We start from the raw sequence: 12455 nt of genomic DNA, 5'->3' as shown, positions 1-12455 counted from the left end.
CTTCTAGCGTTGCTCCAAGCTCTTCGTCCAGCGCCGGACCAGCCGTCATCTCATCGTCTTCTAGCGTTGCTCCAAGCTCTTCGTCCAGCGCCGGATCAGCCGTCGTCTCATCGTCTTCCAGCGTTTCTTCGAGCTCATCCTCCGCCCCGGCCGTCGTCTCATCATCTTCCAGCGTTCCTCCAAGCTCTTCGTCTAGCGCTGGTCCCGTGATTGTTTCCAGTAGCAGCAGCAGCAGCAGTTCTTCTCCTGCTGGCCCAGCAATCACTTCCAGCAGTTCTTCCTTCTCGAGCTACTTCCCAACGGTCGGCCCATATACCAACTCCAGCTCCAGTGTGCCGATCACCAGGACTGGTGGCCCACGCCCAACCTCGTCCAGCGGCAGTGGATCCGGCCCAGTCCAGAGCAGCCATGGAAGCGCACTCCCCAGCAGCTCGGTTGGCGGCCAAGGCGGCCATGGGAACTCGGGTAGCTCTTCCAGCGCTGGATATGGCAACGGTGGATACGGCAACGGTGGCTATGGTGGTGGAGATGTCTCTAGCACCAGCGGTGCTCATGGTGGCCACAGCGGTCACGGCAAGCCAACTGCCACCAAGACCTCGACTTGTAAGTTTTCTTGAAATGCTCGCATGATGGTACATTCGCTAATCTAACGCAGCTACTTACGTCGATGTTTGCTCGACTGGCCTGACCACCAAGACGCACACGTGGACCAAGACATGCTACGAGGGCGAGGATGAGTGGTCAACCACGACTGAGGTCCCAGAAGGCTGGACCACGACCGTGACCGTGTGCACCGTGTGCGGTGCTAAGCCAACGACCCTCACTCTCACGACGCCAGCATCCACCCCGGCCTGGGCGCCTGCTCAACCAACTGGTGCCGGCTCCTGGCCACAAGGTGGCGCGAAGGTCACATCTACTATGGTGGTCGTTGTCACCCCTGTGCCAGCTTCAGAGTACTGGGCCTCCGTTAACGAGGCCAAGTCGACCGCCGCAGCGGCCGCCGCTGGCAGTTCCGGCTCATGGCCAGCTAGCAACGGCGGTTCCGGCTCTGGATCGTCGCCAGTGAGCAACAGTGGTTCCGGATCCGGATCGTGGCCAGCCAGCTACGGCGGGTCGTCCGCCATCGCCAAGCCAGTTGCAGGATCACCATCCAACGCGGCTTCCTGGCCCCTGGGCACCGGCAGTGTCACGGGCGGCAGTTACGCCGCTCAGTTCACTGGCGCCGCTAGCAGGATGAATGTGGGTGCAGGCTTGTTCGCTGGTCTTGCCATTGCTGCTCTTGCGTTGTAGATTAACCAATCGGCATCTTTGTGATGCATGACAAGCAGAAGAGGGCATTGAACATAGTGCTGTCCCTGTCTTTTACACACAACCACAGCATTTGCTCACCGTAAAAAAAAAGGATATTATTTTCCCACCTTTCTCCTGTACATATTCTGATTCTCTTGCCCACTCACCTGATTTCATGCAGCGTATATTTCCGAGAGCACTGATGAGACATACGATCTTAGACGGCACACAAATCTGATAGATCCTACACCTGAAGCGATCTTCGCTGAGGTTATTTTTTCTCTTCCTTCATACACGTTGTGTCCGCCGTTTCTTTTCATTTCGTCGTTGTCATTATAAATTCACGTAAGCTTTGAAGGCGAAGCATGAAGCTCGATGTTGTCGTTCAGAAGCAAAAAGGAGACGGATGCGACAGGCCTCACCGATGTAGTACGCAGTGGCCGAATATGGACGAACATGTGATCGGCATACTGCTCGGGTGTGAATCTTGTGTATCGGAGACTTTATTTGGTCGCGCAAAGCAACAGCTTTTCAGGAACATGCAGATTGGGGCTCGTCGGGTAGCTTGTTCCAGTTGGCGTGTTCGACGGGCAGCAAAGGAGATCTGTCGTTGGCCTTTGCAGAGGGCGAGGCTATGATTGGGCCGGACGAGGAGAGGATCGGTGACATGGAACGATAGGTACGCCAGGCAAAGGACACGCGAACGCGTCCCCGCTCGTAGGATGATGCTGGTGAGCACGCGGACGAAGCGTTCGCAGAGCCGGTTTGAACGTTGATTGGCGAAATTGGCATGGTCAGAACGATGGGCTGGAGAAAGACGGGGTTCGATCCGTTGAAAGATTGGGAGGGTGCATGTGGATCAGTTGAGTGAAGTGTGTAGGATATAAGCAGCGGGTGTTCCTGCGTGTGCGTGTCCTCGACAGCGGTCGACGCCCCCCTGGTGCTCGGCCCAGCGAACGATGACGACGACAGCGGAGACGAAGCCAAAACGCGGCAACAACAACGTCCCTTGCGGCTCACGCTGGATGAATTTCGGTGGGGGCCCGCTACGGCCAGGCGATGGGAAGGGCATGGGCATGGCGCAAGACGCAGCGTGTGTCCCGTACGTGGCATCGTGGGTTGTCGCCGGCGCGGGGCCTCTCTGGCGCTGCCAACGGGCCGCTGAGCCAGGCCGCGAAAAGCAGGCAGCCCGCCTAATCACAAGGCCGCCGCTCCCAGCGCGTGGGCAGTCAAGGCGTAACGGCGTCTGACGTCGCCAACACCACCTTTGCTGCAGCCCGTCTGTTCGTCCACCACTCACACTCCTTCCCATCGTGACCTGCACGGTATAATATTGCCATTGGCGTCCGCCCGCTGCACTGCTGCACTGCTGCAGTAGCCTCCTTTGCCACTTCCTTGGTCGCGCGGCCTGCTCTGCGTTGCCTACTCTGCAGTGCTGCCCTGCAGCCGGACTTGGGGAGAAGAGACGAGAGAGACACTGGCCGACATTGAGGAGGCGGCAGGGAGAGCAGAAGAAGGCCTTGCGTACGCACACAGAAGGGACAGAGTGGCAGAGTGAAAGCTGCATAAAAACACGCGCTGCGTCCTGCTCGTTGGTCGCCATCCTCATGTCCTGCGCCATACATCATCTGCGCTCGTCTCCTCTGCACCCCTTCAATTTCCTGGTCGGCTCTCTATTTTTCGAGGCATTGCATCCTTCGTCTTCATCATCATCATCATCTTCTTCTTCGCTTTGTCTTGTCTCTTCTTGTGCTGCTGCCGCTTCTCCTTCTGCTGCTGCTGCCACTGCTTCTGCGCTCTCCAGCGTTGCAAGGTGACGCTGTGTCAAGCCTACTCGGCCCGGCCAACCAACAGAGAGCTTCCGTTGCGACAATTGGCATTGCGACGCCCTGGGCCATCGCTCGCACACACAAATCTGCTGAGACGCTCGTTCATGATGAGCTCCAGCTCTGGCTGACGAGTTAAATCTGCTCGCTCGCGTCGCGAGGGTAAGACACGGTCCAGCTTTTCTCGCGGTGTTCGCGCTCCTCGTGAAAAATCACGATGGCTGGGACGACCACCAACCTCACCACCCAACCCCCCCTCTCAGGTTTTCCCTCGCTGTCAACGCTGCCATGATCGACCCTGCTTGTACTCTTTGAGCATTGTGCTAAAATTCCCCCTGCTAGGAATTTGTCTCTCTCGTACAGAGGTGCACTCAATTACTTTACACTAAAAATTTCCTTCATCAACGCGCCAGCTCCACGCGGCTCCAAGTCGCTACGCTTCCCATCCAAGAAATAAACTGGTTTGCCCACGCCCCGGCGACCTTTCGCTGACGGTCTGCCAGTGGTCACGGCAGTACTGCTCATACCCTCATATTCCTCTGTAGCTGTTTGAGCCGCGATCTTCGCGTTGACTTCGCCCGCCGGGGCCGAGCAGCTCTTCGCAGCCGGCACGTTGCCGTCAGCACAGGCTCCGCCAGACATTAACGAGACTCACGACGAATACGACCCTCCACGATTTACGACACCGACGCAGCAACGCCAGCGGCCTACTGGCCCGGTTCTCCATCGTCTCCCATCCAATCTCTTCTCCCGACCCTCCAGCTCGTCTGGGACTAGCCATTCACTGCGCAGGACCCCGGGCATCGAGGACTTACACCGTCCACGAGTACGGTCAAGCTCGGTCGGTGCGGACCACGCCAGACCACAGGTCCGATTCGCCGAGCCTACTGATCCCTCGCAAGCTGGTAGCGGTCGTCCCATCCCTGATCCTCATCACGCTCTACGCATCTCGCGAAGGACCCTCTCTGCCATCCTGGTGGCGGTCGAGGCGCTCCGCACACCTCACCCCTTCACGCCAGATCTCGAGGAGGAGCTAGCTCCTATGTCAGACATCATGAGCAGTGGAGGAAGAGCGGCGAATGGCGGCGGTGCACGCGCTCAAGGTCCAGTACCTGTCCAGCCCTCCTCGACATCCGTCTCACGTCCTGCAGTTATAACGCCCATCGATATCTTGAGACGGCGCGAGGAGCGGACCAAAGCTCAGCAAGAACGTGCTCAGGCATCAAACGAAGAGTCGCGCAGACGGCTGAAGGAAGAATGGGAACGGTACGACAGCCAATCCGCTGGCGTTGCTGCACCTCCTCCGGTACAACCATCATCCGCCTCACAAGCTGCTTCATCCGCAACACATAGGCGAACGCGAAGCGATGCCGTGCCTCTTTCCACGCGAGCACCGCAGACTCAGCCTGGTGCTTCCGCTTCTGCAAATCCTCAATCGACCAGTCAATCAGCTCAACCTACGAGTTATCCATCCCCATCTGCAGCTGCACAGGCGTCCTCGAATGTACCCGCATCAGCTCAGCCGACAGCACCTTCTAGTGGCACGGCGACACGACCACGGGCAAGCAGCGCCCGACAGCCACGACCTACCCAAGCTTCGGCAGGTCCAAGTGGAACTTCGCGTCCTCAACCGGCTGCCCAATCGCAGCGACCTACAGAAGCCGCCTCGCAGACGGCTCAGGCACCACTACAGGAGAGTGAAGCAATTCGTGCCGAGCGCGCTAGACTTGCGCGAGAAGCTGGAGTAGCGCCGGGAACGTCAAGTGAAGCGCAGGGTCGCAGAAGCGACGGCACCATTTCAAGCTTCCCACACGCGTTTGAGCGGTGGGAGATGCTGTCATCCAAGTGGGAAGGGATGACATCGCATTGGATATCGCGCTTGCAGATGAACAGCGAGGAGTTGCAGAAACAACCAATGCTTGCTCAGCTCTCGAGGCAGGTCACTGATCTTTCCGCAGCTGGCGCCAATTTATTCACCGCACTGGTCGAATTGCAGCGACTTCGAGCGTCATCGGAGAGAAAATTTCAGCGTTGGTTTCATGACACTAGAAATGAGATGGAGCGTCAGCAAGAGCTCGTTGGTCGGATGGAAAGAGCGTTGATACAGGAGCGCCGCGACCGGGCCGAGGATCAGGTGAAATGGGAAAAGCTGTTCGAAAATGCGCGGCGAACTGAGATGAACTCCGCGAGAATGAACGCGGAAAAGGACCGCGAGCTGCAGATAGCCAAGGACGAGTCACGAAGAGCGTGGGAGGAGCTTGGCCGCTACGAGGCACTGGAGAGAGAGCGACAAAAGGCGCTTGCCCAAGGCATGCCCGTGGAGATAGGCGGCTACACTGTGTATCCAAGACCGTTCTTGGACAGCAGGCAGGGTAGCGTTTCACACCGTCCCGGCGCACACGACGATCCAAGACCAACGTCTCGACGAGGACCTCAGGCATCGCAGACGGTGCAGGACGACCCATTTGTAGCAGACGTTGGTGCAGGTGACGCAATGGGTCAGTCTAGTGCGCGGACATGGAGTCCAACAAGAAGTACAGCTGGTAGTCATGCGCAAGATTACACTCAAACATACAGCACGGCTGCTTACACGACCGCGGACGGTGGATACACGTCTTTCTCATCGCCCCCTGGAGGCTCGCCGCCAGCAGGCTTTTACAGTCAGGCCAATACCCATCTTGGCAATGACCCCAGCGACGACGACCAACTCTACGAACGAGATGAAAGGGGCAACATCTTGCGGGACGAGTTTGGCCGGCCGATCTCATACCACCGCGGCCTTCACGAAACACGCTCCTCGGACTCGGAGAACGACAACGCACAGTATTCATCCTTCGGCCATGACCTCGCCGACCGACGGCGTGTGCCAGGCACGAACGGACACGTCGCGTCAGCCGCTCAAGCTGCTGCAGGAGCCGGAGCGCCCTCTATGCAGACGCGCCCCGAAGCGGACTACCGCTTCTTCAACGAAGACGATGTGACCGATGATCCAGGCTCGCGGTTTGCCGAGGCCAGTCACGCGCATGAAGACAGCGCTCATTACCATCCCACTCGGCTGAGTGACGTCCCAGAAGAGGACGAACTCAGCCGCGCGAGTGAAGCGGGTGCCAGCCGAGGTGGCGTCCCCGGCACCTTTTAGACATCCAACTCCAAGTGTGCGTGTGATTGTGTGATCTGCACGCCAAAAAAGATACAATAAAAGAATCGGAAAGCGCTATGCATATTTCCAAGGGCGGGCGTGGGAGTTTAGACGCCCCAGGTGGGGTGCATTTGATTCGGAATGGTGCAGTTTGGTCGTACCCCCATATCTGTATTCGGTCTTGGTGGTTTTTTTTTCCTTTTAAACTCTTCTCAATCTAATTTCTAGTGCTTTTCGTCATCAAATTTTACTTATCGCCTCCGTCGTCGTCTTCTTCCTGCTATACCACTGTACAATACGTCATCCCATTGGCCCCCCCCCACGAACACGCCGTCATTCTTATTCTTTTGCTTCTTTTCAGATGCATCAGCAGGGGAAAGAGCGGAATAGCATTTGCGTGCAAGCGAGCGTTGCATGGGCTAAGAGTAAAATATCTTTTATTTTGTTTTTTTTCCTTCATATTTTTTCTATCTCTTTCTGTCCTGCAGTTTTCTGAGCTTGTGGGTGCTCGTCTATGTCCTCTGGCGCTGGGAACATTGCGGCCGTTTGTGTGGAATCGTGTCTGTCGTTCCGGCAGTGGAAGCACACCGCGCATAGCTACGGATAAGAGCGTGCGGTGAAGGATGGAGACCTGTAGTGTAGGACCATCTCCGCAATATGAAAGAGCCTGTGGCTTCACGCGATTTGAGAGAAACGTCATTTTTTTTTAACGATTCGAGCTACATATTCGTGGCTTTTCACCTTGACTGTTTTCCCACGCCACGGCACTGACCATTTTCATCCTTCACCCTCGCTTCGATTCACGCCTTCTGGTTCGAGAGGGCTGAGGTGTTGAGCTTGAAGCAGGCGGCCAGATGCTTTGCGTAGCGCAACCTGTTCGCGGCCAAGATGTCCGTTGGGACGATGCTCACACTTCTTTCTGACGCATTTACGGATAGAGAAGAAGTCGACGATGATGTGGAAGACGAGCGCGACGGCTGGTACTGCTCTTCTCTGAGCCTCCTGGGCACATTTGAGCCTTTTTCTATCGCCATGTAGACGTCACCCGCCCGCGGAAGGATTAGAGCGGAAGAATGTATATCCTGTCAGAGACTCGGTGGCTAAGTATAGCGGATTCCCATCCCCTCCGGTGTAAAGGCAAGGTGATGGGTTGGCGAGGGCAGTAGATGAGAGGAATAGGTGTCAGAATGACAATTCCACAGCCTAGTACGGACAGAAAGTTATCCACATGTTCTGGCCTTGTTTTAGGTGAATGGAATGGCGGCTCAGAGGGAGAAGTCAAAGAGAAAACGACGAAGGAAATACCTTACAGAACGAGGGTTGAGAATTACGAAACGATTGACAACGACTGACGGATAGCACGTAAGGTTTATGTTTCCGGTCTACTCCCAGATTTTTTGTGACGTCCTGTTGCGTGCTTATGGCGCCATGTTTTGGTCGCGCGGACCTATCCTGCTAGGTCCCTGGACCGAACCTTCTCTGCTTCTGAGCTTACTCGGCGCAAATCGATTCAACGCTCATCCGGATTGAGTCTGCGTATTGTGCCGTGAAGATTCAGCGTCGGTGAAAAAGCAACAGAAACGGCACCAAGTGCTGAGACTTGGGGAGAATGCTTGCCATAACATATACCAGCAAACCATCAGATTTGTTACAAGCGCGAGCGTGGAGTATTCTCAAGTCCAGATCAGTGCCGCACGAGTAGAATCCTGACGCGGCGGTTGCGCTGACTGCGTGAGATTTGCAGACTCGCTCGTGTGGTGGGATGACATTGCGCCGTTTCTGTGGGGAGAGAAAGCCGGTCGATTAAGGAGGGGTGAAACGTCCTCGACCGCGGTATGCGTGATCAAGTCTCCCACATAGAGCCTGTGCGCTGAGCATCTCCTCGTCCAGGATGGCTGTCTCGTGCGGATGGATTTAATGTCTGGGTTGTTGCGTGGAACATATGCAAAGAAAGCGCTCAGACGCGCGCTTCTTCTCGGCAGGCCACGCTCCTGGCCATCCTGCCTTGGCTAGAGATTCGAACGGCGCCTGTGGTACGTTCGATCATGCCGCAATGTTTGGCGCGATATATAAGCGATGCTACCATCACGACTACGAGGTCCTTTGTGCGAGCTTCTGTTTCATTGGCTGGACGCACTCTGTGCTCCCGAGAGGACATTTGACACTGCCCTAGAAGGCATGAGGGGATGGTGCATCCTCTACAGAACGGGCAATTTCGACTAACAGAGAATAAGTAGCTACAAGAAAGAATATCGAACTGATCTCGCATCGCACAAATTCCTATGCACGATCAAACGCCTTGATGCAAACCACGTGACATGGCTCAGCCCTACCAGCCTTGCCCCACCACCGCCACAAAAGTGAGTCAAGGTGTGACTGAACTTCTGAAGCTCAGAATTTCGGGGTACACAGCGCACAAAAATACAACATTTGCAATTGTTGCCTTTCCCACTTTGGCCGTGACATAGCGCGCATATATACCCAGAGGCCTATTGCAGGCACAAGGCAACATGGCGGGCATCAACTTTCCTGCCGAGGAAGAGCGCATTCTGAAGTACTGGGAAGAGATTGACGCCTTTCAAAGACAAGTAGAACTCACAAGGGGTCTTCCCCGATATACATTCTACGACGGGCCCCCGTTCGCCACCGGTCTCCCCCACTATGGGCATTTACTCGCCTCTACTATCAAAGATGTTGTACCAAGGTACTGGGCCATGAAGGGCCGCTATGTCGAGCGACGCTTCGGCTGGGATACGCACGGCGTACCCATTGAGTTCGAAATTGACAAAAAGCTGGGCATGTCAGGAAGAGATGCAGTCGCAAAGCTCGGTATCGAGAAGTATAACGCTGAGTGCAGGGCTATTGTCATGCAGTATGCATCGGAATGGAGGACCACCATTGGTAGACTCGGGCGTTGGATCGACTTTGACAACGACTACAAGACGATGAACTTTTCGTACATGGAGTCAGAATGGTGGATCTTCAAGAGGCTTTGGGACAAGGGCGCTGTATACCGAGGCCTGAAGATCATGCCTTACTCAACCGCCCTGAACACGGTCCTCAGTAACTTTGAGGCCAGCCAGAATTACAAAGATGTCCAAGACCCTGCCATCGTGGTAAATTTCCCCTTGTTGGACGACCCGAATACATGCCTTCTTGCTTGGACAACCACGCCGTGGACGCTGCCCAGTCATCTCGCACTCGCTGCGCATCCGGACTTTGAATATGTTAAGATTCTCGATGAGCAGTCTGGCAAGCACTACATTTTGTTGGAGGCCTTACTGAAAACCATCTACAAGGACCCGAAGAAGGCGAAATTCAAGATTGTTGAGAAGATCAAAGGGAAGGATATGGCGGGCTGGAAGTACACCCCGCCCTTCGACTACTTCTACGAGGAGTTCAAAGACGTGGCTTTCAAGGTTGTGAACGCCACATATGTCACGACTTCAGATGGTGTTGGTATCGTTCACCAGGCCCCGGCGTTTGGCGAGGACGATTACAAGGTTGCCTTAGAGACAGGAATTATCAACGACAAGAGACTTCCACCTATCCCTATTGACGAATCTGGAATTTTTCTCGACTCCGTCCGAGATTTCAAGGGTATGCACGTCAAGGCTGCAGACAAGGCCATCATCAAGAATCTGAAGGAGAGAGGACGAATCGTCGTGGACAGCCAGATCATGCACAGTTACCCATTCTGTTGGCGATCCGACACCCCACTGATCTACCGAGCAGTTTCGTCATGGTTTGTTCGCATTCCCGAAATTATCCCTCAAATGCTAGAGAACATCAACAACTCGCACTGGGTGCCGGATCATGTCAAGTCGAAGCGATTCACGGAGTGGATCAAGAACGCACGAGACTGGGCTGTATCCAGAAACAGATATTGGGGTACGCCTATACCGCTTTGGGTGAACAGCGACTTCTCCGAAATCGTTTGCGTAGGAAGTGCCAAGGAGCTCAAGGAACTTAGCGGATACCAGGGAGAAATCACAGACTTGCATAAGGATAAGATCGACAATATCACTATTCCAAGCAAGAAGGGCGGTGAGCCGTTGAGACGTGTCGACGAAATTTTCGACTGCTGGTACGAATCTGGAAGCATGCCTTATGCGGGTATTCATTACCCGTTCGAGAATGAGGATGTTTTCAAGGAGGCATTCCCTGCCGATTTCATTGCGGAAGGGCTGGATCAAACCAGAGGTTGGTTTTACACCCTGACAGTGTTGGGTACGCATCTCTTTGGCAAGCTGCCATTCCAAAACTGCGTTGTGAATGGTATAGTGCTCGCCGAGGACGGGAAGAAAATGTCGAAACGGTTGAAGAATTACCCCGACCCGAATCTTGTCATGAAGAACTACGGCTCTGACGCACTTCGCTTGTATCTCATCAACTCTCCCGTTGTGCGAGCAGAGTCTTTACGGTTCAAAGAGTCGGGCGTGAAGGAAATCGTATCAAAAGTTCTACTGCCACTCTGGAATAGCTACAAGTTCTTTGAGCAGCAAACAGCTCTTTTGAAGAAAGTTGAGGATCTCGATTTTGTCTACGATCCTGCCCTCGAGAAGACAAACACCAATGTCATGGATCGGTGGATCCTAGCAAGTATTCAGAGTTTGCTGAAGTTCGTCAATGCGGAGATGGCTGCGTACCGGCTATACACCGTCGTTCCCGAATTGTTGAGTCTAATCGACAGCACCACGAACTGGTACATCAAGCTCAACCGATCTCGCCTAAAGGGTGCGTTTGGTGTTGATGACACTAAACATGCCCTGAACACGCTCTTCGAAATTCTCTTCACGCTATGCCGTGCCCTTGCTCCTTTCACACCCTTCATCGCTGACACCATATACCAACGACTTCTGCCGCACATTCCCGACTCGAGGAGAGGCAAGGATCCACGAAGTGTGCATTTCCTATCCTTCCCCGAGGTACGGGAGGAACTGTTTGACACAGTCATTGAGAGACAAGTCAAGCGAATGCAGGCGGTCATTGATCTTGGTCGCGTGTGTCGTGAGAGAAGAACCATTGGTCTAAAGACGCCTCTTAAGACACTCACGATCATCCATCCGGATCAGGAGTTCCTCGACGATGTCAAGAGCCTCGAACAATACATCAGTGATGAATTGAATGTAAGAGACATTGAATTCAGTAGCGACGAGGACAAGTACAACGTGCAGTACTCTGTGTCAGCCAACTGGGCGGAGTTGGGCAAGAAGCTGAAGAAGGATATGGGGAAGGTGAAGAAAGCCCTACCCAGTTTGAGCTCGGAAGATTGCAAGAGCTATTTCAACACCGGGACAATCACAGTCGATGGCATCAAGCTGGACAAGGGAGATTTGGTTGTTAAGCGTGCACCAAAAGAAAGCGAAGCTTCGAAGACGCAAGAATTCAACACGGACAACAGTGTCATCATCATTCTTGATGTGCAAATGTATCCCGAGCTGGAGAAGGAAGGCATCGCTCGAGAAATCATCAACCGTATCCAGCGTTTGAGAAAGAAAGCCAACTTGGTTCCGACAGACGACGTAGGAATGGAGTATAAGGTCCTGACCGACCCTGATAACATTGGATTAGAGGAGGTGTTTGAGACGCAGAGTGCAGCGATTGAGAAGGCGCTAAGACGACCTGTTGATAAGCATGTCGTTACTGAGGTGGAGGGAAAGATTGTGGATGGGAAGAAGGAAGACATTATTCTAGAGGAGGAGCAGGAAATCCAAAAAGCGACGTTTCTGCTTAGACTTGTTAAGTTGTAGAAGCACGCATGGGCATAGACAAAGGCCTCTCCTTACGTAAAAACGCACGGCACAAAGATGAGCGATGAAGACAACAATGATGGACGGGTGAAGTTGAGGACAAAAAAATTAAGTAGATTAGTGATTGAAGCATGACTAGATTGCGCTCAATGCACAGTTTATGGCGACTTATTAGCCTTTACTGTACGCAGCCTGCATATTTGTTTATCAGCGTTGTCTTCGATGGCCAAGTCATGCTACGTGCGCCGCACCGTATAGCATTGCTGTAACTTCAAGAATTCCTTTGCACATTTATCTTTTCGGACATTGTTGTAGTCTGCCACAATGCAGTTCCCATATTCGATGCTCTGGCTCGATGTGAGAAAGACTTGAAAAAAAAAATGCGGATACGGAGTGCAAAACATACTTCCTTTGAGCACTTGCCAACAGCCGCTGCAAACCTTTCGA

General features: G+C 53.9%; 4 protein-coding genes across 5 annotated transcripts in view; 3 read left to right on the top strand and 1 right to left on the bottom strand.

The window, feature by feature from the left end:
* Window positions 1-1290, top strand: part of PV09_01499 (uncharacterized protein) — a gene marked incomplete at both ends in the record, with an annotated part of 2878 nt that extends 1588 nt beyond the window's left edge. The window contains 2 exons of the mRNA XM_016354395.1: window positions 173-603; window positions 656-1290. Coding sequence (XP_016217407.1) covers window positions 173-603; window positions 656-1290 — 1066 coding nt within the window. The remainder of the gene's footprint in view (window positions 1-172; window positions 604-655) is intronic.
* Window positions 1291-2549: 1259 nt separating this feature from the next.
* On the top strand, window positions 2550-6929 carry PV09_01498. 2 transcript variants are annotated; one of them, XM_016354393.1, is made up of 2 exons: window positions 2550-3278; window positions 3459-6929. In XM_016354393.1, the coding sequence occupies exon 2, from the start codon at window positions 4159-4161 to the stop codon at window positions 6253-6255; it is 2097 nt and encodes a 698-aa protein (XP_016217405.1). In that variant the 5' UTR covers window positions 2550-3278; window positions 3459-4158; the 3' UTR covers window positions 6256-6929. The 2 variants fall into 2 exon arrangements, with proteins under 2 accessions (XP_016217405.1, XP_016217406.1); XM_016354394.1 differs by having other exon boundaries at window positions 2550-4219; window positions 4268-6929.
* Window positions 6296-7973, bottom strand: PV09_01497 (uncharacterized protein). Its single transcript, XM_016354392.1, has one exon. It carries the CDS (start codon window positions 6953-6955, stop codon window positions 6536-6538), a length of 420 nt encoding a protein of 139 aa, XP_016217404.1. The 5' UTR covers window positions 6956-7973; the 3' UTR covers window positions 6296-6535.
* A 670-nt stretch (window positions 7974-8643) lies between these two features.
* PV09_01496 (isoleucine-tRNA ligase) lies at window positions 8644-12267 on the top strand. Its single transcript, XM_016354391.1, has one exon. It carries the CDS (start codon window positions 8766-8768, stop codon window positions 12006-12008), a length of 3243 nt encoding a protein of 1080 aa, XP_016217403.1. The 5' UTR covers window positions 8644-8765; the 3' UTR covers window positions 12009-12267.
* The last annotated feature ends 188 nt before the right edge of the window (window positions 12268-12455 follow it).

Source organism: Verruconis gallopava (assembly GCF_000836295.1).
Source record: "Verruconis gallopava strain CBS 43764 unplaced genomic scaffold supercont1.4, whole genome shotgun sequence".
NCBI lineage: Eukaryota > Fungi > Ascomycota > Dothideomycetes > Venturiales > Sympoventuriaceae > Verruconis > Verruconis gallopava.
Note: the sequence above shows the minus strand (reverse complement) of the source record. Positions and strands in the feature narration are given on the sequence as shown.